Raw genomic sequence first — 25,108 nt, forward strand, 5'->3', positions numbered from 1 at the left:
TTTGTATCCATTCAATCCTATGCCTTCTAAGGGCTGTGCAAGACCCACAGACTTTGCTATGGATAGGCTAGTTGGAGCTTCACAAAGGCGATTGAGTTATTTGGAGTGTTGTGCAGTTCTTTCAAGGTGCAAGTTTACCCTCCATATTCTTGCTTTTACTTTGAGAGAATCTGGAAGATCCTCCACCAACTTGAGAAGTCTTTGGCCAGAACTCAGTAGAGATAATGTCTTTCTTTGAGAAAGCTTTGAGGATTTCCTTTGAAGACATTTTTTTTTGGTCCTTCAAATTGCTTTTCATGATGAAGTTTTGAGTTAAGTTTTTTTTTGAGAGTCTGATTTTGCGCATGTAGACAATGCAAAAAACATACAAACTGTTAATCTTTTGTGGCTTTGCACTATGACAATGAGATTTAATTGAATCACATCAAAAAAAACCCTGTATGGCATCAATTTTAGGCACCATGCTTTCGAAAAGACATGAAACATACATGAAAATGTTTCAGAGTTTGACACCACAGACAATAGACTTACAGTAATAGGCTATTTTGTCCAAGCAATTATTGCTTACATTTATATTCTACTCTAGCTTCTTCTTGTCTTTCTCATCTAATTTGGATGGGATGAATGACTCTGGAGTGGGAAATCGCACACCAACTTTCAGTCTCCCCAGAGGTGCATTTTGGAAGGTTTTCGTATTTTCCACACCAGCCCAGGTTTCCTACAATCACTCCCACCTCTCCCCTCCTCAGTCCCAGTTGCTATGTTCCTCCTGCAGCTAGCGTAGGAATATTTTCAGAATCACTCTTTCCAATACATTTTTTAAATTATTTCCTTCCCCCATTGCAGATTGCTCTCCCTTATCTTGCTGCTTTATCAGAAGTAAGTTTTAGGGACTTTTGGGAACTTTTTTTTTTATTTGGTAGACACGCTTCCTTATCCGTAAAATTCCAGGAAAATAGGGACATGTGATCACAACCAGTAACCCAAAACTAACATCTCCAAGTGACTAGAGCCTTTAATTCCTATATAAGTTACTGGAGGTTCTCAGGCAAATTTGAAGATATCCTGGTGTGTACGTTTGGTGGAAAGTACAGAGGGAAGTCCTACCCTCTTCCTATTTTCCCTAGTAACCAGGGAGCAGGTAGGGTTACTCAAGGATAAAGGAGGGGCCATGCGCTGAGAGGTGGAGAATGTGCGTGAGGTCCTTAATGAGTACATCAGTATTTACCAAGAAGGATAGCGAGATCTGTGTGGAGCATGCTAATTTACTAAGGCATTTCAAGATAAAGGAGAAGGTAGTGTTGAGTCTCTTGAAGAACATTAAGGTGGCTAAGTCCCCAGGGCCTGCAGGGATATACCCCAGTTTATTAAGAGAGGTGAGATTGCTGAGGTCTTGACCAATATATTTGTGTCTACTCTAGCTACAGAAAGGTTCTGGAGAACTGGTGAACAGCTGTTGTTATTCCATTCTCAAAAAGGGGAAAAGGGACAATTCTTGCAACTATGGTGGTGGGGAAGTTACTGGAGAGGATTCTTAGGGATAGGAATTATGACATGTGGAAAAGCATGGTCTAATTGGGGACAGTCAACATGTCTCTGTATAGGGTAAATCATGTTTTACTAGCTTGTGAGTTTTTCAAGAAGCTGATGAAGGCGATTGATGGAGGTAGAGCTATGGATGCTGTTTACATGGATTTTAGTAAAGTGTTTGACAAGGTCTGTTGTGGGAGGCTTATCCAGAAGATTAAGATGCACGAGATCCACAGTGAGTTGGCTGCTTGGACACAGAATTGGATTGCCTATAGAAGACAGAGGGTGATGGTCAATGAGACTTGGTCTGGTTGGATGGTCATTGACTAGTGGTGTTCTGAAGCAATCTATACTAGGACCTCTGATGTTTGTGATCTGTATAAATGACCTAATTAAAAATGTAGATGGATGGGTTAGTAAGATTGCAGATGATACAAAGATCAGTGGTGTTGTGGATAGCATAGAAGATTAGTAAAGGATACTGAGATATAGATCAATTGCAGATATGATGGACATGGCAAAACTCTTAAATTTTAATGAACAGAGGGTCCTTGGAGTCCAAGTTCATAGCTCCCTAAAAGGGCGCTACACAGATTGATAGGATGGATTTAAAGGTATATAGCATGCTTGCCTTTATCAGTCAAGGAACTGTGTTTATGAGTCAGAAAGTTATGTTGCAGCTTTATAGATCACATCTGGAGTATTGCATACAGTTTTGGGCACCCCATTATAGGAAGAATGTCAAGTCTTTGGAGAGGGTACATAGTAGATTTACCAGGATGCTGCCTGGATCAGAGGGCATTTGCTAGAAGGGGAGGCTGGACAAACTTGGATTGTTTTCTCTGAAACCCTGGAACAGCAGAGGCTGAAGGCAGATCTGATATGAGAGGAGATGAAGTCAACAGCCGGTATGTTTTCCCAGAATTGTAATGTCTAACACCAGAGAGCATGCATTTAAGGCGAGAGGAGGTAAGTTCAAAGGAGATGTGTGCAGCAAGTTTCTTGAACACAGAGAGTGGTGGGTGTCTGGGGTGATGGTGGAGGCAAACACAATAGAGGCATTCAAGTGACTTGGATAGGGACACGGATGTGCAGGAAATGGAAGGGTGTGGACATTATGTAAACAGAAGGGATTAGCTTAATTGGCCATTTGTTTACTAATTTCAATAGTTAAGCATAACATAGTGAGTCAAATAGCCTATTCCTGTGCTGTATTGTTCTGTGTTTTAAATTACAGAAGAATAGATAAATGTACTGGAATTTGTTCAAGAGAAAATTTGGTAGAGGTGTTTGAAACTGTGAAGGATTTAGATGGAGCAAGAAAGAAATTGTTCTCAATGGATAAAAGGCAGAAATTGAAAATACATGACATGAGGCAAAACTTCATGTTCAATCAGTTGATATGATTTGGAATGCCTGATCAAATAATTGAGATAGGCTAAAGAATAACCTTTGAAATAGAACTGGATAAATCCTTGAAGAAGGACTATGCATGAATATGAAAGAAAGATGGGGAGTGGAACAGATGGAACTGTTCTTTTTAAAGAACTACTGCAGACTCAGTGGGGTAAACATCCTCAATGTACACTGTTCTGTAATCTCTATCATTCAGCAAAAATAATACAAACCTTCTAACAATGCTTCAATACATTTTATGAGTATCCAGTTTATTGTGTGCTTTTATTCTTTCCCTGCTACTTTCTGTTGCATTGAGCTAATTTAGAGTTACTCTGGTAATTGATGTGATCAAGTAGTTAGTTGCTGCTTTTCACCATACCCTGATTTGTCACCTACTTTGGCAGGGTCATCTGAGGTTCTTCCATCTGCAGGTGCAGTGGTGACTGCTAATATTTATTCTTTGTTTGGATCTTGTGTTGAGTAGCTGTATGGCAAGCATGACAAGTCATTCCATAGCCTCTTTTATCTCTTTAGTTTCTGTGTGTTGATAGATCTCGCAGCTGTATTTAGGATGTTTGTAATGCAGCAGATTGAAAATATCCCTGGACATCCCATACAATTACATTCACCTCCATTCTGTCCTGGAATCAAACGTGTTAATCAGAATCAAACATGTTAATCAGAGTGCTCTAAGGTACTTATTTCAAAGTTTACAAATTTAAAATGTTTGTGATTCCCAAGGGTTTAGTTGCATTGTCCAGTCTTCAAGTAAAGGTTTTTAAAAAACCCCCAGAAAATGCTGTAAACACTCAACAGGTCAGGCAACATTTGAGTGTTTCATCGTTAATGAGAGAGAGTTAACGATTCATGTCTAGGGCCCTTAATTAAAACTGCAAAAGAGAGAAATAATTTAATCTCGGTAGCAGAGAAGATGGAAGAGGGTGACTGGTAAACAAATAATGTGGCAGAAAATAAATACTGATGTGCAAAGTACCCAACATCTAACTGCACAGCAGCACCATCTAGAGATCCAATAATAGAACACCTCTGCAATCTGAATAAGATTTTCCTAAGTAGTAACTGGACATCATTGAAGATATTTATTTCTTATATATCAATTTTCCAGGCTATAAGATGCCTGATATTACTTGGGGTTGGATCCATAAATATGCAAGAGGAGTCTTCCCCTGCAATTTTGCTATTCCTGAGATTCAATCTTTGGATTCTTAAGTTTTTAACTGGCTGATGATTAAAGGAAAGGAAGTGTTTTAACCCGTTAAAACCCGTTACTGTGAAGTCAGGAGGAGCGAGCATGCCATATTGGCTACAAAGTATTCCAACATTCCCTTCCTTCTTTAGACATGTTTGGAAAGGCAAGTTAACTTCTTCAGTGTGTGTGAAAGAGTGAGAGACATTACTAGTTCATCCAATTAAGTTCAAGTTCAAAGTGTAATTACATTTATTTTCGAAATATATAAATATGTCACCAGATTCATTTTCTTGCAGACATTCACAGTAGAACAAAGAAATACAATAGAATCAATGAAAAACTACACACAAAGACTAACAAACAACCAATGTGCAAAAGAATACAATAAGTAACTAAGTAAATAAATAGACAAATAAAAAAACAAATAATACTGAGAACATGAGTTGTAGAGTCCTTGAATGTGAATCTATAGGTTGTTTAAATAAATTCAGTATTGAGGTGAGGGAAGTTAGCCACACTGGTTCCAGTGCTTGAGGTTGAAGGGTATTAACTATTTCTGAAACCACTTCCTGATGGCAGCAGTGAGAAGAGAGCATGGCCTGTCAGTGAGGTCCTTGGTGATGGACGCTGCTTTCTTGTGGCAGCACTGCTTGTAGATGTGCTCAATGTGTTTTTTGCCCCTCTCTTGATCATTGATGTTTCCATTGGAGGCCGTAATGCAACCAGTCAGGATACCCTCCACTGTGCATCTATAGAAGTTTGTCAGAGCTTTAGATGACATGCAAAATCTGCGCAAGCTTCTAAGAAAGCAGAAGTACTGCCATGCCTTCTTTGAAGTGGCACATGCCGGTCCCAGGACAGACCCTCAGAAATGATAATGCTAGGGTATTTAAAGCTACCAACCCTCTCCACCTCTGATCCTCGAATGGCTCACGGGCCTCTGATTTCCTCTTCCTGTGGTCATTAATCAACTCTATAGTTTTGCTGCCATTGCTGAGAATTAATGTGAATAACATTAAGACCCAACTTTCAGCCAGCCACAAGCTTCCCAATCCAGGATTGCTTTTGGGACAATATCATTCCTGCAACCAAGAACTAATGAATTTATCTCCTAAGTGGTTTTTAAGTCTGCATGCACATGGATTTAAGTTTTTCATTGTAGAGTGCCCTTAGGATACAATTGCCTGACTTATGGACATCCCTATATATGAACAAGCTCCCATAATATTAAATACAAAGATCCTATGTACATACATTTGGTGGAGAGTTTCCTCTCTCTCCTCTATTAGTAATTTTTTTTTCTTATCAATCATATGTGCTTTTGATATAATTCATTACAATTTTATGGAGGTATCACTATCATAACTCTGACTCCATATTGAATAGCTTTGTTTTGTATCTATTTTCTGATTTTATGGACAAAATCAACCAATGAATGTCTATAAAAACACAATCTGTTCATTATGTAGGGTAGCCTGTAAGTGTACTGAGCTACTTCTATGAAATGAAAGCAGAAATTCAGAATCAGAATCAGGTTTATTATCACCGACATGTGTCGTGAAATTTGTTAACTTAGCAGCAGCAGATCAATGCAATACATGATAACATAGAAACGAAGAAATAAATAAGTAAATCAATTATAGTAAGTATATTAATGTATATTGAATAGATTTCAAATAGTGCAAAATCAGAAATAATATATATTTTTAAAGTGAGGTAGTGTTTATGAGTTCAATGTCCACCTAGGAATCAGATGGTGGAGGAGAAGAAGCTGTTCCTGAATTGTTGAGTGTGTGCCTTCAGGCTTCTGTACCTCCTACCTGATGGCAACACTGAGAATTTCCACTTAAAGACAAGTTAACATAAAGTAACAGTATCAAAATTAATTAATACCACCATGCCTGCACTTCTGTGGATATGGAAAATAAAAAGAACTATGCCAAGTATTACGTAGTGAGCTAAGCAGACTCTTCCTAGTCAACCTTCTGGTTCTGATGAGCACTGGGTTTAAGACAGATAAATTTTACCTTCCTTATTAGCTTAGATTGCATCTATAACAGGGCAGCATGGTAGCGTAGTGGTTAGCACAAAGGTTTACAGTGCAAGTGACCCAGGTTCAATTCTGCTGCCTGTAAGGAGTTTGTATGTTCTCCCCGTGAATTAATGGGTTTCCTCCCATGCTCTGAAGATGTCCCAGTTGGTAGGTTAATTGGTCATTGTAAATTGTCCTGTGATTAGACAAGGGTTAAACTGGGGATTGCTGGGCGGCGTGGCTCAAAGGGCCTGGAAGGCCTATTCCATACTGTATCTCAATAGGTAATAGACTGGACTGATCTTGCCCTTGCAAGCAAGAAAAACGGACCCATGAATGCTCCCTTTGTTGGAAGTCAGTAGATTACCTTTTAACCTATGTCAGACTCCCAACATATTAGGCTGTCAGATATTGTGTAGTTTGTACATTCTTCAGCTGCCCATGCATGCTGGGTCCCTACATATACATATGAAACTTGTAGTGAATCTGAACCTTTGGGATATTCTTTTGGTGATAACATAAGATCAATTTGCCGATTGTGTATTTCAAGAGAATTGGTAGTGCTTTCTGAAATCCAGACTTCTCAGGATTTCCTTTGCAATTTTTGCTCATTTTTTCTCAACTCCTGCTAAAAGATTGTTTATATTGTTTACATTTACATCATTTATTATTATATTGTACTTTGCCCTTTACTGTGCCTATTGGCTTGTTTATTAATTATTGTACTGTCTTGCACTGTTTTTGTGCACTTTATGTAGTCCCGTGTAGGTCTGAAGTCTAATGTAATTTTGTGTTGTTTCATATAGCACCATGGTCCTGAAGGAACGTTGTTTCGTTTTCACTGTGTACTGTACCAGCAGCTATGGTTGAAATTACAATAAAAAGCGACTTGACTTGACTTGACCTGAATTTCTCAGTGAGGTGCATTTCCTTGCAGTTATCTTAGAGAGCTACCCATGGTGGTGGTGGTGGGGGGGTAAAAATTTGCTCAAATAAAAATGCTGATGTTCACAACCCAGTATAGATTCTGCCCAGGATAGTACCCAAGAAAAAGAGTGAAATCAGCAGCTGGGGAATGGCTTTATGGCAGAGAAAGACAATGGGTTCATTCTGATGCAGTTAAACTTTCATCGAAATAGACTGTTATTTGACAGTAGATAAGTGGTGGAGTGAGGTAAAGATGGATGTTGTTAGCGTTGACTCAACATTCATTGTAATACACACATTGGTATTCTGGTTTATGGAATACAGAACGCCTAGGCACTGTGTCAAATTCCTGGAACTGAATTTATACCCTTAAATGTTTTAAATGTGTACCTACAGATACTTAAATTGCTCAGTATCTATCAAAAATGTAATGAAAACAGAAAGTACATTTTAATCACTTAACACTCATGCCTTCTTATGAATATCAAAAGCAATTAATCATACCAAGTCACTAATCATTTAGTGGGATAATTACCAAAACAAATGGCATTCAGATATTTTTAATGCAAAATAGTTCATGGGGTTTGGTTCCCTCTGGCAAAGGAAGAAGATACTTGTCCTGGAACACCTTCGTCTGCCACAAACGATTTTCTGGTGGTCATCCATTTCAATTCTACTTCCTATTCCCATTCTGACATGTCAGTCTATGGCCTCCTCTACTGCCATGATGAGGCCACACTCAGGTTGGAGGAGCAACACCTTATATTCTGTCTGAGTAGTCTCCAACCTGATGGCATGAGCATTGATTTCTCAAATTCCTGGTAGTGCTCCCATCCCCATTCTTGTTTCCCTCTTCCACCATCTCTTTCTACCTGCCCATCACCTCCCTCTGGTGCTACTCCCACTTCCCGTTCTTCCATTGTCTTCTGTGCTCTCCTGTGAGATTTGCCTTTCTCCAACACGTTATCTTTTCCACTAATAAACTTTTCAGCTCTTTACTTCATTTACTCCATTCACTCCCACTCTCTCGGTTTCACCTATCACCTACTACCTTATACTACTTCCTCTTCTCCTTCCTCTTTCTTATTTTGACTTCTTCTCCCTTCCTTTCTAGTCCTGATGAAGGGTCACAATCCAAATATTGACTGTTTATTCCCATTCATTGATGCTGCCTGACCTGCTGAGCTCCTCCAGCACATTGTGTGTATTACTTGTCCTGGAGTCAATTTTGTGTAGATAGACTAATTCCTGGAACGATGAAAGTACTCCTTAAGAAGAGGTGGCTTTTGACTGGCCTATCGTTACTGAAGTCTGCAACAATATACAAATATTTTATAGAATTATAAAACATTCTGAAAGTGGCTAACAGTGCGGATGCTTTCAAGGCTGTTCACCAGGATAATCTAAAATGAAGTCCATGTTCACAGAAAAAAAAGACATTTCCTTACACAAAGAGTTGTATATCTTTGGAATTCTTCACTTTAGAAAGCTGGGGATGTCAGTCAATAAATGCGGTCAAGGCTGATTTGAATTTTGGACATTAGGGAATTGAAGTGATGGGGAGGTCAAGTGGGAAGGTAATATCGAGTTGCAAGATAACCCAAGAATGATGCAACAGGCACTTATTGGTGTATGGAGGGGCGTGGTGGATATCACCTACTCCTGCCTCTTCATATTGATTTTTATCACTTACCATAAAATATATCAAATTATATTAATACACTTTGTTGCAGTCTGTCCCTTGCTCTCTGTGCTTCAGACCTGCACCACATCCTCTTGAAGTAATTCTACTAATATGTCATCCTGATTTTCATTGGCGAGCTGAGTTTACATGACTGTGCTTTGCATATTAGCTGCATCTAACAGTGTGATGTCAAGTAAGACACCTTATCCTATGTCTGATACATTAAAGTGAAGGAAGTTAACAGACACTAAGATTTTCTTTTTATAAAATGTGCTTGTAATTCTTGACCTGTCCAACTGATTTTCTTACTTCTGTAAATTACAGGCTGATAAGCCTGATGTCAGTCAATGGGAAATTATTGGAAGATATTCTAAGGGATAGGATACATAAGAATTTGAATAGACAGTGCCTGATTAGGAATAGTCAACATGGTTATGTGCATGGTAGGTCATGTCTAATCAATCTTAGAGTTTTTCCAAGGAGGTTATCAAGCAAGTTGATGATGGAAAGGTGCAGGGTGTTGTCTTTGGCAAGGCCTTTGTAAAAAGTCCCACAGGGGAGGCTGGTCCAGAAAGTTAAGTTGCTTGTCGTTAAGGATGAAGTTGTCAGTTGGATCCAACATCGCCTTCACAGGAGAAGCCAAAGAATTGAAGTTGATGGTTATCTCTCTGACAGGAATACAGACCCATAATTCCTTGAAAGTGGTATCACAGGGTCATAAAGAGAGATGTTGGTACATTGGCCTTCATAAATCAATGCATTGAGTTCAGGGGTTGGGATGTCACGTTGAAGTTAATAAGATGTTGGTGCAGCCAAATTTGGAGTATTGTGTCCAGTTCTCATCACACATTGTACCTACAGCCAAGATATCAATCAGATTGAAAGAGTACAGAGAAAATTAACAAGGATGTTGTTAGGACTTGAGGACCTGAGTTGTAGGAGAAGGTTGAATAGGTTAGGACTTTATTCCCTTGAGAGTAGGAGAATGAGGAGAGATTTGATAGAGGTATAAAATATTATAGATAGGGTAAATGCATGCAGGCTTTTTTTTCTGTGGTTGGGTGAGACTGGAACTAAGGGTGAAAGATAAAATATTAGGGGGAACCTGAGGGGGAGCTTCTTCACTCTAAGACTGATGTGAGTGTGAAATGAGCTGCCAGCAAAAGTGGTGGATGCGGATTCAACTGCAATATTCAAGAAAATAAGTAAGAGGATGGGCTATGTTTGGAGTGGTAAGTTCTGGGTGCAGGTAGATGGGACAAGACAGAAGGTTAGGCCAGCATAGGCTGAAGAACCTGGTTCTGCGCTGTAGTACTCTATGGTAGTTTGGTGGATGGTTTACTAGCTTTGCCTTCTCGATGCCCCCTCAGTGTTTCCCTGACTCTTGATCGTGTCGCTTTCTATTTGGTTATGACAAATGCCTAGAAAATGGAGAAGGGGAAAATCATGGAGGAGAGCTCAAAGGGAAGGGCTAAATGGTATTGTGCAGTGGTACTTCCTTCTGGTCTAGTGAGCAGCCTACTCAAACGTGGTGCCTCAATTAGGCTGCTTCATTACAATCACTGCTGCCAGAGATCACAATCAGTTTGCTTTATTACTGCTGCTTGCCGATAAATGAAAACACATTAAGATCAAAGTTAAAAGTCACTGGAGATGAGCACCATGTTCTGGCGAGATTCTTTAATCACATTTAGTTCCTGATTTTTTTTTTTGCACATTACTCTTCTTGTTGTAGCACAGCCTAACAATGAAGTGATAACCTGGAGATCCAGGTTCTGTTGGGGTAGGTCAGTAACAGATGCCACACATGTTAATAATGTTGTCATTTGTAAGAAATAGAAAAATGATATTTGCACCAATGGACAGGACTACAACAGACATAAAGTTCAAACTCTTTAAAATGTTAAAAAAGGTACAAATCAATTGTTTCTTATGTGAAGATAAGTAGAATTTGCATTTTAGCTTAGAGTTTGCAAACAAGAGTTTCCTCATGTTTTTAGAGTTCACAAAAGAAAGATTATTTAGGGAACTTTATATAAATAAGTTTTGCTACTGAAATTAGTATATGGGATGAATTTCAATGGTACGCCTTCAATGTTGTGTAAACAAATGCGTGTGACTTCTGGGCACAGATCCAGCCTTCAGCTCTAAAGTTTGACCAACCTTGATGTTGGAACCCAGTGCTTCAACAAATTGCAACACAAAGTTATAGAATATTTGCTCAAATGTACACCACTGTTTCATAACAGTTGAGCCATTAGGACGAGCAACAAAGAGAGGGAACAACACTCACGCCAATCTTATGTACCTCCTTTGGTACATTAAGTAAACATTAGCAGAGGCTGATAGCTGTCCTCTCAGTATCTTAGTGAAAGGATTATGCATATCAGTGGGATATCAATATGAAGTGACATTTCTAGATAACATATTTTATTTTATAGGCTGGGCTTAGAACCCTACATGACATTGGACCTGAAATTCGTAGAGCAATTTCATGTGATCTACAGGAAGAGGATATTATAGAGGGGGCTCGAGAAGATGATGAGGATATATACAGAGTAAGTTAACTCATTTAGTAGTTCCCACTTGTTCCCAGCATTGAGTTACATGAATCACCAAATGATTGTTATGTTGGCTCAGTGTATTTTACCTGAATGAATGCTCGAGCCAATTTTCCTGCAACAGGAACTTCTGGACATGACAATCCTTTGCTGAGAAGAGTAAAGCTGATGGAATGTTTAATTGCATAAATCAAAGTACAGGCTGACAGGGAACTAGCTCATTTGATTTACTTACTGCAAAATTTTCAAAAAAGTAGTCCTCCTCAAGGTGATTTTTCATTGGTGCCAAGGCAATGATGTTAATGCTTTACCAAGAACTGCCACTGCCCCTAAGTTCAGCCATGAGATCATGATATTTATTATCAACACCATTATTATCGATTTATGGCATAACTCTGGCTGCAGTGCCAAGCAATTTAATGACATAATGTTTTTTTAATATCACAAATTTGAAAATTAATCATATGCCAGAGTAAAGTACATTTCCAGGTATGAGTCACCTTTGTAGCTTTGTGCCAAGATGACGATAATCTTCATGTCATGTTCCTTTTGGAGCATTGCAGTGGAACTTGCACCATACTGACGCTGAAGCTATTCCTGGGCACTCTTGGGATAAGTTGATATTTCCAAGATATAATCCATTCGCCCAATCCCACCCATTAATTATTTCAGTCCCAATCTACGTCTGCTTCCTCTAAACTGACATAACTAGTTTCACAGCTATCGCCCTCCCTCCCCTGTCATACACTGTCTTCAAAAAGCCAGGTCCTGCCCCTTTCTCTCCTTTGTTACATACACTCTGATATAGCCACCAATTTGCAATTCAAACTGCCAGGCCCGACTGGGTCTGTAGACATCTTCCCCACAATAAACTCTGTTCACTTTGATCCTAGCCTCTCAAAGGAGCACAGCTGGTGCCAAATATTGTGCAGCATTTGTTAAAGGGACAACTGGAGTTTTCAGCCAAGGGGCAATGATCAAAATGGTTGCTGGGATACTTCATTATATCCATCAAGCTCATCCATTAGGGTGGACTAAAATGTTTTGAGATGCTTTTAAATAGATATAATGTTTTTGCCTAGATATTGTAGAAGTCCATTCAAATTCAGATGACAAGTCTATGTGCACTAGTATGTGCACAATATATTATGAACACTATGTGTGTACTTTATACTGTTTTAAGTGCCAAATAGAAACAGAATTTCAAACTGAGTGCAATTTCTGTATTTTGCATAATAAATATCGCCCTTTACTCTGAGGTAAAAATTTCTCTGGTTGATCTCTTTCTGGCCATTAAATACCATTGAAGAAAATTGGATGTTGGGCTGAGCATGTAACTGGCAGCCAGTCTAATACTAGCTAAGCAGAATTTCTAGCCTAGTATGCTTTGCACATAGAAGTAAATTATCTATCTCAAATAGATTAGTAAAATCTGAAATAATGAATTGCTAATTAACACCTGTTTGTATTCCCAAACATTATTGAATATACATTAAATCAGTAATTGGTATGACTTCTAAACCAGAAGACTTTAGGAAGAAATAAAATCCATTTAGTTTAACCATTCCATTTTTCTGTAATACTTCCAATGTTGCCAATAAATAAAGGAACAATTAACAATTAAGTTTTACTAATATTTACTGATATAAATCAAACAAGAATCAAAGCTGCAGAGGTTTCTTTAAAAAAAATACTCAGGGCAAATTTTAAAGTACTTTCTCAGAATCCAGTGTGGAAAAATCTGTATGGCAACAACAATGAAAAAAGCTAATCAAGGTAGTGTTCTCCTTACCTCAGGACAGTGATCCTGGTTTAAATATAGTGGTTGTATATGGTTAAGAGGCTTTTGAAATATGCTTAATAATGAAGAATGAAAACATTCTCCTGCTGCAGATTTTAACAAACTATCTAAAGACAAGGGAGAATTAGTACTGATAAGCTGAGGTGACAGGAATAATACACAGATCCAAAAACTAAATAAGCAAATCAACAAATTAATATATGATCAGGACATCATGGTATCATGAGCAAAATAAAGCCATTACACTCGCTTTTTAACAAAACAAGATAAATCAGGTGCCAGGAAGTGTTCAGTTAGCATCTTCACTTATTATTAAAAGTCTGCATCAAATTATAAAGCAAAATTTGATTTAATTACTTACATGTACTTTCAATCATAAGCATTTGAGTAAGCATCATTCTGCATGTGAAATTAATCCTTACAAATTCACTCAAGCTTGCATCGCTTGCTGATTACTGATCCCTCTCATAGCAGTACAAAGCAGTTTTGCTTTTACCTCATTGATTTCCATTGTGTTATGAATTAAGAGGAGACATACTGTATCAGTGCAACAGGAGTGAGAATTGTTATGTCCTGACCTGCTCCTGATTCAAACACCATGCCTGAGATTTGGGGGTTCAATAGCAATACAATCTGGATGGAAGTTGTGACAGGACAAGCTTTCATCACAGTTCCAGCCACTGTAATGCATCCAGATTCTGCCTGCGATCATCAGTCTATGGGAAATACAACATGGTGCAAAGTCGTCTCGGATGTTAACCAATGACCAACTGCATTCTTATGGCACCTTTACCTGAAACAGCAAACAGGGATACCTTGATAAAATTACTACTGGCAAAAATTCAGCCTCAGAAGTAAGACCCACACTTCAAGGTCAATGATGAGACCAAGGTTATGATGATCTGGAGGTTTACCTGGCCATGCTTTCAGTATCTCTCATATTACATGCCTAATTTCTAAAATAAAATTTTGTTTTCTTTGTCTAATATAATACTTATTATGATGTTTGCTGTATTAATGATAGAATATTACAGATTAATATGCCTTTTAGTAACTTAAAATGGAATTTAATTTGGACCATCTTTCTTTTGCTGTTTTGAAGAGAAGTGGTGGCCTTTTTGGCAACCATGTCAATCATATGGCTGTAGAGGAAAGGAATTTTTTACAACAAACAAATGTCACACAACGACCTCTGCAGGTTACACGATCCTCAACTCCTCCAACAGCTGATTATGACAAACACCCTCCTTCCACCAACACTGAGAATTCCATATCGCACAACCAGCATAACCACAGTTTTCATGGAAAGGTATCACCAAATTCCACTAATGTGAACCTCAACAATGCCAATGTATCCAAAACTGCAAATGGAAAAGATAATGGCTCCTTAAATCATGAACAGCCAACTGGAAAAAATCACAATTCCCAGGCCTCAGACCAAGAAACCCCAAGGAAATCAAGCTCCAGAAGGTAAGAATTTCAATAGTTTCTTTTTGCTGTAATGAAAATGATGTTTTTAATTAAAGCTATTCCTCATTGTAATTTATTTCAACATGTAATCATCAATAATTAAACAAAGGACAGCAAATGAAATGAGAAAATAAAAAAGTGCTGTTAAAAATAAGCAGCTTAACTACTGAAATGCTCTTTTGCATTTCTCGGTGCCTTATTTAAATTGGTTGTTTTTGAGGTATTGAAAGTGCACATCAAACATAATTTTCTAAAATGTCTTTCTAAACTTGCACATTGAAAGATCCATTCCTTCACCTGTCTCATGCAGAAGGGGGAGATTATTGCCCCCTTTAATTAAACGGCTATTTGTACATTAGTCTCAAATTAATGTGGACAGGAGGTGCATCTTTTTTGGAGCAGGATCAGTATTTGTGCAGTTTAATTTCTCTTTGATTAGTGAAAACATTGAAACATGGAAAACTGTAGCTAGAACAGTATATGTGGCCTCAGTTGATTAAAGACTGTGTTGGTGTATTGAAGGTAGTGGTGAATTTCATTATTGATGTCTTCCTTCACCAAGAAATGGCTCTGAGACATGGAAAATGGTCCACACTTTCCAGGGTCTTGATATGAACCTTTATTGTCAGAAGACAGTGTGGTACAATGGGGACCACATTCTTGGAGGATCTTTGTCTCATGGGTGCATGACCCATCAATTCAAATGCTTCAGTGAATGAGTTGATGAGGTCTTGGAGCTCGGCCACAGAATGTGTGCTAACACAAGTAACATCTGCCTCCTCAAACCTATCAATCAGATTCATTTTGAATTGCCATTCCTGAATGTCTCATTAGTTCTGAAGATTAGCTCCAATCCTGTGGGAAGTTTGATGGATTGAGGCACAAACTTATTATGAGAAAGGCTGAGGAAGGTTATGAGTCAGTTTTGTAGACAGCAGAGAGACTCTTATATAGTTACCAGAGTCGAACATATTCTTTGTTGAAGATGTCAGAGTTACCACAGGTGTCCTGGTTTATTCTCTTCTTCCCAGTTCTGGACAATGAAATTATGGATTTGAAATTGACCGCCTTGGTTTTCACTGGGGATACTGTGTGCCCCCGATGTCTTATTTGGCCTCCTTTATTCTCTTTGGTTATGAGTAGTGGCAAGGTCAGACAGGTTACTGTGGAATGAGATGAAGAACACTTATGTCAAAACCATGAACCAGTGAATGTTGATTGCCTCTCTGATTAATTCTTGACTCTCAGTCTTAGATATTTTGGATCCTGAGTGGATTTTGCAGAGCTGAAAACATCCATTTATGTTCTGACTGCCCGTGAGTCACAGAGCCTCCTGTGTTCTCTTCATCCACCTTACATTCTGTGGGCCCCAATTTTCCTTTTTTGCTGGATCTCTGCCTTCAGGCACCTGTTGTGTTATTTTATCTCTCTTGCGGAAAGAAGCAGCTTCTAATGCGCGAAGTTCTTGTTTACTATCAATTAGCTTCTGGATTTTCTTGTCATTGTCATCAAACCAGCCCTGGAAAACCTTGGTAGGAAAGCCAGGAGTCTCAGCGGCACACACAAAATGCTGGAGGAATTCAGCAGGCCAGGCAGCATCTATGGAAAAGAATACAGTCAACATTTCGGGCTGAAACCCTTCAGAAGGATTCTGTCAAGCCAGGAATCTCTTCACAGCTGCCAATTCCACCTCTGTGGCAGGGACGCTGAATCATCAAACCTTTCTCGTTGGAGAGCTCATCTTGTGACAAGTGTGTCCCTGTCCTGGCAACCTTATGTTCCAGGGTCTGAACTTCATATTGCAAAGCAGAGGCTACCTGGGCACAATTTATTTTAGTGCAGGTGAACTTTTGCCCAGCAGGTTTCACAGAGTAAGGGGAAAACCTGCATGCTGACATTACCTTCCTAATGAGTACATAACTCAGTTGCCTCACACTTCATCAATTTATGGTTATTGAGTCCTTGCTCTGAGCTTGCTATGCTAATTCCAATAGATGTCATCACTAGCTTGTGATTTGCTCTATTAATGCTAATAGCCTGAGCCTCCATCTAATGAATATAAAACAAGTTGACTCATAATGTATGAAACACCATATCTCAAAAGTTTGAGGGCACTGGTATGACACATGAAAATTCTAACAAAACCAAATACAGTTTTGACAGAGCGCTGTTGAATGGTATGGGAGTCTAAAACAGTTGGAGATTATGCTGTGCTTCAAGACTTCGCAAACATACTCTTTTCACTGTCTCTAAGCAGACATAGCTGTGCTCTAACCACAGTAACACAGTCACCGAGTCTCCATCTCCCACTGATATTATACCAGAGGGAGTCTGTCTCTTTTTCTGTATGTAAGCATCTGACTTCTGTGCTATATTTAATGCACTTAAACTTGGAGCTGTTCTGTTCTGCTCTGTATTCAAACTGAGGGAGCTTCTTTCCCCTTTGTTTCTGTTCAACCCAGGGAGCCCCTGAGAAGAATATAAAGAAGACAAAACAGTATTCAGAGTGAGAGCATTGCAAATCTTTAAATCCTGGAAATTTGAAATGAAAATACGGAGCACTGGAAATACAGATAGTATCTGTAGAGAGAGAAAAGCAGAGTGAGCATTTTAATTTGTTAACCTTGCAGAACAGACTAATGTGGAACTAAATATTTACCTAGTTCTCACATTCCCTTTAAACTAACTTGGCTGTGCTCCATCCCAAACTTAGCAGGACACGATTTGCCCCATACAAAGCCAAGCTGGCTCTTCCTAATTAGGTCATGGTTTTACAAATGCTCTTAAATTCTATCCTTAAGAATTCTCTCCAGTAATTTTTCTACCATTGACATAAGACTCACTAGTCTATAGTTTCCAGGATTATCCTTGTTTGCCTTCTTGAATAATGAAACAACATTAGCTACTTGCCAATCCTCTAGGACTTCACCCGTGGCTAGAGAGGGCTCAAAATTATTGGTCAAGGCCTAGCAATCTCTCAATCTCTTGTCTCTCTCAATAACCTGGGATATATCCCATCAGGCCCTGAGGACATCCACCTTAATGTTCTTTAAGACACCTAACACTACCTCCTCCCGTACTTCAAAATGTCCTAGCACCGTTCTTGGCACTGATCTCCCTATCCGCCATGTCCTTTTCCTTGGTAAATGCTAATACAAAGTACTCATTAAGAACCACACCCACATCCTCTGCATGAAGAAAATGTTCCCCCCTTTATCCTTGGGTGGTCCTACCCTCTCCTTAGCTACCCTCTTGCTCTTGATGTATGTATAGAATGCTTTGGGATGTATGGCCATTCACTTAACTACTAGGAATAAAGGTGTAGACTATTGTCGAAATGGTGAGTGAATTCAGAAAAGGAGGTGTAAAAGACTTGGGAGTACTCATACATTGATTCTGTGAAGTTTAACTTGCAGGTTGAGTCAGTGGTGAGAAAGGCAAATGTAATGTTAACATTAATTTCAAGAGTGCTAGAATATAAAAGCAAGGATGTATTGCTAAGGCTTTATAAGGCATTGGTCAGACCACATTTGAAGTTTTGTGAGCAGTTTTGGGTGCCTTATCCAAGAAAGGATGTGCTGACATTGGCGAGGATCCAGAGGAGGTTCACGAGAATAATCCTCTGAATGAAAAGGTTAACATATGAGGAGTTTTTGATGGCTCTGAGCTTATACTGGCTGCAGTTTAGAAAGGCCTAGATGGAGTGGACGTGGAGAGGATGTTTCTTATAGTGGGGGAGTCTTAGTACAGACTCAAAACTGAAAGATATCACTTTGGAACAGAGATGAGGAGGAATTTCTTCAGCCAAAGGGTAGTGAATTTGAGAAATTCATTGTTACAGACGGCACTGGTTATATTCAAAGCAGAGGTTGATAAGTTCTTTATTAGTAAGCATATCAAAGGTTACAGGGAGAAGACAGGAAAATGGGATTGATGGGTATAATAAATCAGGCATGATGGAATCTCCTAATTCTGCCTTTACGTGTTATGGTGTTCCAGATTAAGGGAGGTTTGCTGTAGCCTGACAGATTGATGATATGCCCCGGGACATGGAAATCCCTGCCTATTCAGGATATTAATTCAAAGGAAATTGAGTACTTGAGCCTGTAGGAAAGCTTATTTGTAGTATATATCATGCGACAGACTGGTTGCATTATAACTTGAGTAATTCTGATTGGAACCAGACCCTGGAAGCATTGATAGATAGTCGCACTCCTGATCTTAAATGTAAATAAAGAGTGGAATGTGGTAGAATTGGTGACACTTCTGAGAATTCCTGGTCTGATGTCCTATCTGCGCTTAGTTAGTAATCAGTTATTGAAAGCAGATGGTTCCCTTACTATGAATCCATTAAATTCAAATTCTGCTCAGGGTCCTTGCCATACTCAGTCAAATATAGATTTTGTGTGATTAAATACTTACTTGGATGAATGCAGCCCCAACATTCCTCAAGATAATTACCCCTCCACACCATAGGTATTCATTATATTTGCTACAGGTCAACTTGGCTTCAGTGTGTATGGACATGAAAATTACACATTGAGGCCATTGGTGACCTGTAGTGAAGGAAGATTATTCATTTCAACTGTTCTGACTTCAGCTCCCATAATGATAATTTCTACCACCAGCAAAAACACAGAAATCAGGACCTATAAACACCACCATCTCCATGTTCTCCTGCAAGTTGCACACCATCCAATAATATTCATTTACTGATATTGTTCTTCCTTACTAGGTCCAAACCCTGGAACTCACTACTTGATAGCATTCTGGGAGTACCTTCCCCAGCAATTTTCTGAAGCAGAAGTGAATTCAGAAATCAGAGGTGCAAAGGGACTTATGCAGGATTCCCTAAAGGTTAACTTGCAGGTTAATTCGGTAGTATGGAATGCAACTGCGATGTTAGCATTCATTTCAAAAGGACTGGAAATCAAAAACAAGGATGCAATGCTGAGGCTTTATAAAATAGTGGTCGGACCACATTTGGAGTATAGTGAGAAGTTTTGGGCCCTATACTTAAGAAAGAATGTGCTGAAATTGGAAAGGGTCAAGAGGAAGTTTATGACAATGATCCCAGGAATGAAAGGGTTAATGGATGGGTAGTGTTTGATGGCTCAGGCCTGTCCTTGGAAGAAATGAGGGGGGAATTTCATTGAAACCCACCGAATATTGAAAGGCTGAGAGAGGACCTTTCCAAAAATGGGGGAGTCTAGAACTAGAGTTCACAGCCTCAGAATAGAAGAATGTCCCTTTAGAAAAAAGATGAGGAGGAATTTCTTTTGCCAGAAGATGGTGATTCTGTGGAAATCATTGCCACAGACAGCTGTAGAAGCCAAGTCATTGGATATATTTAAAGCTGAGGTTGATATGTTCTTTATTTGTAAGGGCATCAAAGATGACAGGGATAAGGCAGGAGATAGGGTTGAGAGGGAAAATAAATCGGCAATGGTCAAATAGCAGAGCGGATTCAATGGGCCAAATAGCCTTTTTCTCCTCTTATGTCTTTTATGTTCTAATTCGGAAGGCTGCTCACCACAATCCTCTCAAAGGCAATTAGAAAATGGTATGACCATCCACATACCATAAGATCATTAACCATTTTCCGTTACTTACCACTTTTGGTAATAGTGTGCCTGACTAATGTGGTTGGCTATAGAGCTATCATCTTTTGGTGTTCTGAATTTGAAACTAAATGTAGCATATCTAAGTTTACTGATGGTACTAAATTGAATGGTATAGCAGAGGTATAACATATACAGTGCATATATATATGTGTGTGTGTGTGTGTGTGTGTGTGTGTGTGTGTGTGTGTGTGTGTGTGTGTGTGTGTGTGTGTGTGTGTGTGTGTGTGTGTGTGTGTGTGTGTGTGTGTGTGTGTGTGTGTGTGTGTGTGTGTGTGTTAGGTGACTGGGCAAGTTGTCTTGTAGATGGAGTAGAATGTTGGAAAATATGAGGTCATCTGCAATGGAAAGTAAAATAGAAGATCAGATTATTATTTAAATTCTGAAAGATTGCAGCATGCTTTTGTTCAGAGAGTGCTGGTGCACGAATTGCAAAAAGGTTGTTTTGCAGGTGCAATAGTTTGTCAAAAAGGCAAATCTACTGTATTGTGTGCAGTTCTGATCTCCTTACTTGAGAAAAGATATGCTTGTTTTAGAGGAGGTTCATAAGGTTTAGCCTATGAGGAGAAATTGAGGAGCCTAACTACTTGCTGTAATTCAGATTAATGAAAGGGGATTTTGTAGAAATATAAAAAAAATATGAATGCGGTAGATAAGGTGGAGGCAGAAAAGTTATTTCCATTGATAGGTGAGACTAGAACTAGGGGACATACAGTAGGCTCAAGATTCTGTACTAGTGAAGAAGTGAAGGGGAACTGCTTTTTCCAGAGAGTAGTGATCTGTGCAGTTCTCTGTCCAGGGAAGCAGTGGAGGCTATTATGAATGTGTGTAGTAGCATTCTTCAGTCAGGTCCTGGCTCTAAGGTATCCTGTTACTGAACATGAAATGATAAATGATAAACAACTGTAGCAAGGCAGAAAGGTTACAGATTATGAGAGTTGCTACTGCTTGCTATTCTTCATATTTATCAAATAATCATTAGATTGTAATGCATTTTGATTTTACACCATGAGGTCATATTGATAAACACAACATAATGTCACAAGATCAGTAAAGTATAAAAATTATAAAATATTTGCCAGTTTAATCAAAGTCTGAGAATTACTGTCAGGGCAATTCATTATTCATGATTCCAATCGAAATTGTGCAATGTGTGGCAACAATTTTTTAACCTCCTTTTGTGACACCAGCTGAGTTCAACTTTAAAATAAGATATAGGAGCAGAATTAGGCATTTGGCCCATCACGTCTGCTCCACCATTTCATCATGGCTGATCCATTTTTCCTCTCAGCCCAAATCTCCTGCCTCTTCCTGTGTCCCTTCATGCCTTGACTATAATGACTGCTATGCCTTTTTATTGCAGATGGTGTCATTGAACCAGGAGATGGCTTTCTGCTACAGTTGAGAGAATGCAGCAGATTAAATAGCTGCATTATTAGAAAGGTTACAGAATTTGCATGAAGTATGCATTGGGCAAACCAAGAATATTGGGTTTATTTCTAGTTGAGTTTACTCCACTCTGAAACTCATCGCTAATTTTTGTTTTGTCCGAACACAGCAATTTCCAGCTATTAAAATTAGCAATTGAAGGAATTTTGTCCTGTGGTTAAAATGAGTAAAAAAAAATTGTGCATATCTTGGTAGCCTCATTTACTGTAATTATCAGATCATTTTAGTATGATTGGAGATGTTAATACCAGATGCAATGACATCCTGGTATTTGGAGGCTATTAATTAAATTTCATTAAAGGTTATGTTTACACTTAAAATCTCAACAAACATTATAACTTTTTTTCCATTTCGAGGTTCAATTTCAAACTCCTTTTGGGTAAGGATGGTAAATTAAGCATGAATTTCAATAGGTGGTCCACATGAGAAAAGAGTCATCGTTTTGATGTAAAATGTAACCTTTTAACATAATACGTTTGAATCTAAAAGTAGAGGTTAACATAAGCACAATAAGCAATTAGACAAATAATCTGTCAGCTTTTAATGTAAGATTAAAGTAGAATAAGAACGTCATGCTGCAGATGTGTTGAGTCTTGCTGAGACCATACCTTGGTACTATGTGCAGATTAGATCTCTGTACCTAAATAAAGGATTTAATTCCCTTGGAGGTAGTCAACTATAAATCAGTTAGATAAGCAAAGGTTCAGGTAGTGGTTATTATTGTAGTACAAAATCCATTAGCTTGGAGAATTTAGTTCAAATTTCAACACACTGTTGTGGGATTTTACTTCACATAATAAGCTACTATTAGAAATGGCTCTTAGGAAGCTACTGGCTTTGCTGTAGAAAGCTATCTTATTCATTCATGCCCTCTAAAGGGAAAAAATAAATCTCTCTTCTTTTACTTGACAAACCCGTATGTGACTCCAACCCCGTAAGTGCAAGATTGGTCTTAATTGCCATCTGAAATTACAAGGCTATCCTAAAGAATTTTGATTCTGGTGCATCCCCCTTCCTTTCCAGTCCTGACGAAGGGTCTTGGCCCAGAATGTCAACTGTTTATTTGTTTCCATAGATGTTTCCTGACCTGGAGAGTTCCTCAAGCATTTTGTATGTGTTGTTTTGGATTTTCAGCATCTGCAGAATTTCTCATTTCTGGTTTGCTGCTCCACTGCGAAGCCTCTTCGAGGGATGATTACCCTGAAGAAGTTTTTTCTGGTGGCTTCCTACTTCCTCTACAGTTCTGTAGAAGGGTTTTGGCCCAAAATGTCGATTGTTTATTCACTTCTATAGATGTGCCTGATCTGCTGAGTTCTTCCAGCATTTTGTGTGTGTTGCTGAGTATAGGAACATTTGGACTGGACAACAAATGCTTGAGTGTTCCAGCAATGTACAAAGAATGTAAGGATTGAATCATCAGGTTACTAAAACAAAGAACAGAACAGCATATACAAGCCCTTTGGCCCCAGATGTTACGCCAAATTTTTAACCTACTTCAAATTAAATCTAATCTTTCCCTCCTATATGGTACTACATCTTTCTTTCATCCATGTGTCTATCTGAGAGTCTCTTAAACGTCAGTAGTGTATTTGCCTGTACCACCACCCTGACAGTGCATTCCATGCACTTCCTACTCTGTAAAAAACCTACCCCTGACATCCACCTTCCCCCTGAAATTTTCCTCCAATCACCTTAAAATTATGTCCTCTCTTATTAGCCTTTACTATCTAATGGAGAAGGCACTAGCTGTCCATTCTGTCTATGCCTCTTATCATCTTGCACATCTCTATCGTCATCTCTCATTCTCCTTCAGCCCAAAGAGAAAAGTCCCTAGCTTGCTCAACCTTTCCTCATAAGACATGCTCTCTAGTCCAAATAGCATCCTCTTTAAAGCTTCTACATCCTTCCTATAATGAAGTGACTGGAACTGAACCCAGTACTCCAAGTGTTGTCTAACCAGAATTTTCTAGAGTTGCAATATTAACTTTTGGATCTTTAACTCCGTCCCCCAAGAAATGAAGGACAACACACCATATGCCTTCTTAACCACCCTATCAACTTGTATGGCAACTTTGAAGGATCTATGGAAAGTGTTCAGAAGATCCCAAGATCCCTGTTCCTCCACACTGCTAAAATACTGCCAATAACTTTGTACTCTGCATTCAAGTTTGCTCCTCCAAAGTGTATCACTTCTGATTTCTCTGGGTTGAACTCCCAACTGCCACATCTAAACACAGCTCCTCATCGTGACAATGTCCTGTTGTACCCTACAATTTTCACACCACTGACCTTTGTATCATCCACAAACTTACTATCCTACCCTTTCACTTCCTCATCTATGTCATTTATAAAATCACCAAGAGCAGGCACCCCAGAACAGATCTATGTGGCACACCACTAGTTGTCCAAGAAAGATGGAGTAATACTGGGCAATGCACATTTGAATTAGACATTTTGCAAGGTGCTGATAGTGTTGATGTTGAGAAGCTGTTTACTCAGATAAAATTTGGAACCAGGCGTCACAATATTGAGTTGAACATTCAACCCCAAAGTGAGCAATTATTTTTCCCAGATAGCTTTCATCATTGAAAGGGTGTGGGCATCCATTCATTGATTTTATTCAGATTTTTGTCCATGTGGGGAATCGGAAACATTATGTGAATTAGGTGGGAAGTTAAACATGCCTCTGAAAGTGTGGATCTGCCTTTAATTTCTGTCAATCTTGAAAGATCTTTTCATGTATGAGCAGAAAAGTTATTGAAATTTCTGTATTTCCTTAATTTTTCCTACTTTCTGGACCAGAATACGTTATTATGAAACTAATACTAGGTATGTTTTCTTAAATCTCCATATTCTTTACACCATTCATGTTTAGCATATATTCACTGTCTTGACAGCAGAATACATTAATAGTTTTATTTTGTTAATGTTGAAATTGCAACTAAAATTATCTACAGTTTACATTTATTTTGGTTTTAATTCTATAGATTGCAGTACGTCATCAGGTTTGCAGTTTAAGTTTTTACTTTTATGCACTTAAATGTTTTATGTATCTGTAAGCTTTGCATGTGATAGCAGCTTTGAAATCTATTAAATAAAAGAATGCCCAGTATTAATGCTATGTCTTGATTTTCTATAGATCAGATTCTGGTGAAAGCTGTCTGCCCACAATTTGTCGAGAGGAGACAAGACCAGATGATTGGTTTGAGGAGGAGCAATATTCAGGAGATCAGGAATATTATAGTGGGGAGGAATACTATGAAGAGGATACTGTACAAACAGTGGATAAGTAAGATACTTTTGTAGTACTAATCTATTTAAAAATAAGCTATGAGCTAAGTAAAATTCGATTGTTTTTAATGTAACTTGTTTTAGTCTCACCACAGTTTTTAGAGTTCAATTCCATTATCCTCTATGCATTAAAA

The 25,108-nt window shown here is 38.6% G+C and overlaps 1 protein-coding gene across 6 annotated transcripts in view; it reads left to right on the forward strand.

Moving 5' to 3' along the window:
- LOC140741801 (voltage-dependent L-type calcium channel subunit alpha-1D-like) overlaps positions 1-25,108 on the forward strand; it is a 351,948-nt gene that overhangs the window by 317,245 nt on the left and 9,595 nt on the right. For 3 of the 6 annotated variants that reach the window (XM_073072200.1, XM_073072202.1, XM_073072205.1), the window contains 5 exons: positions 11,223-11,339; positions 14,246-14,613; positions 24,486-24,512; positions 24,671-24,688; positions 24,823-24,972. In XM_073072200.1, the coding sequence (XP_072928301.1) occupies positions 11,223-11,339; positions 14,246-14,613; positions 24,486-24,512; positions 24,671-24,688; positions 24,823-24,972 (680 nt within the window). The remainder of the gene's footprint in view (positions 1-11,222; positions 11,340-14,245; positions 14,614-24,485; positions 24,513-24,670; positions 24,689-24,822; positions 24,973-25,108) is intronic. The other 3 variants (XM_073072201.1, XM_073072204.1, XM_073072203.1) reach the window with 2 other exon arrangements.

This window comes from Hemitrygon akajei, chromosome 19 (genome assembly GCF_048418815.1).
Source record: "Hemitrygon akajei chromosome 19, sHemAka1.3, whole genome shotgun sequence".
In the NCBI taxonomy this organism is placed as follows: domain Eukaryota; kingdom Metazoa; phylum Chordata; class Chondrichthyes; order Myliobatiformes; family Dasyatidae; genus Hemitrygon; species Hemitrygon akajei.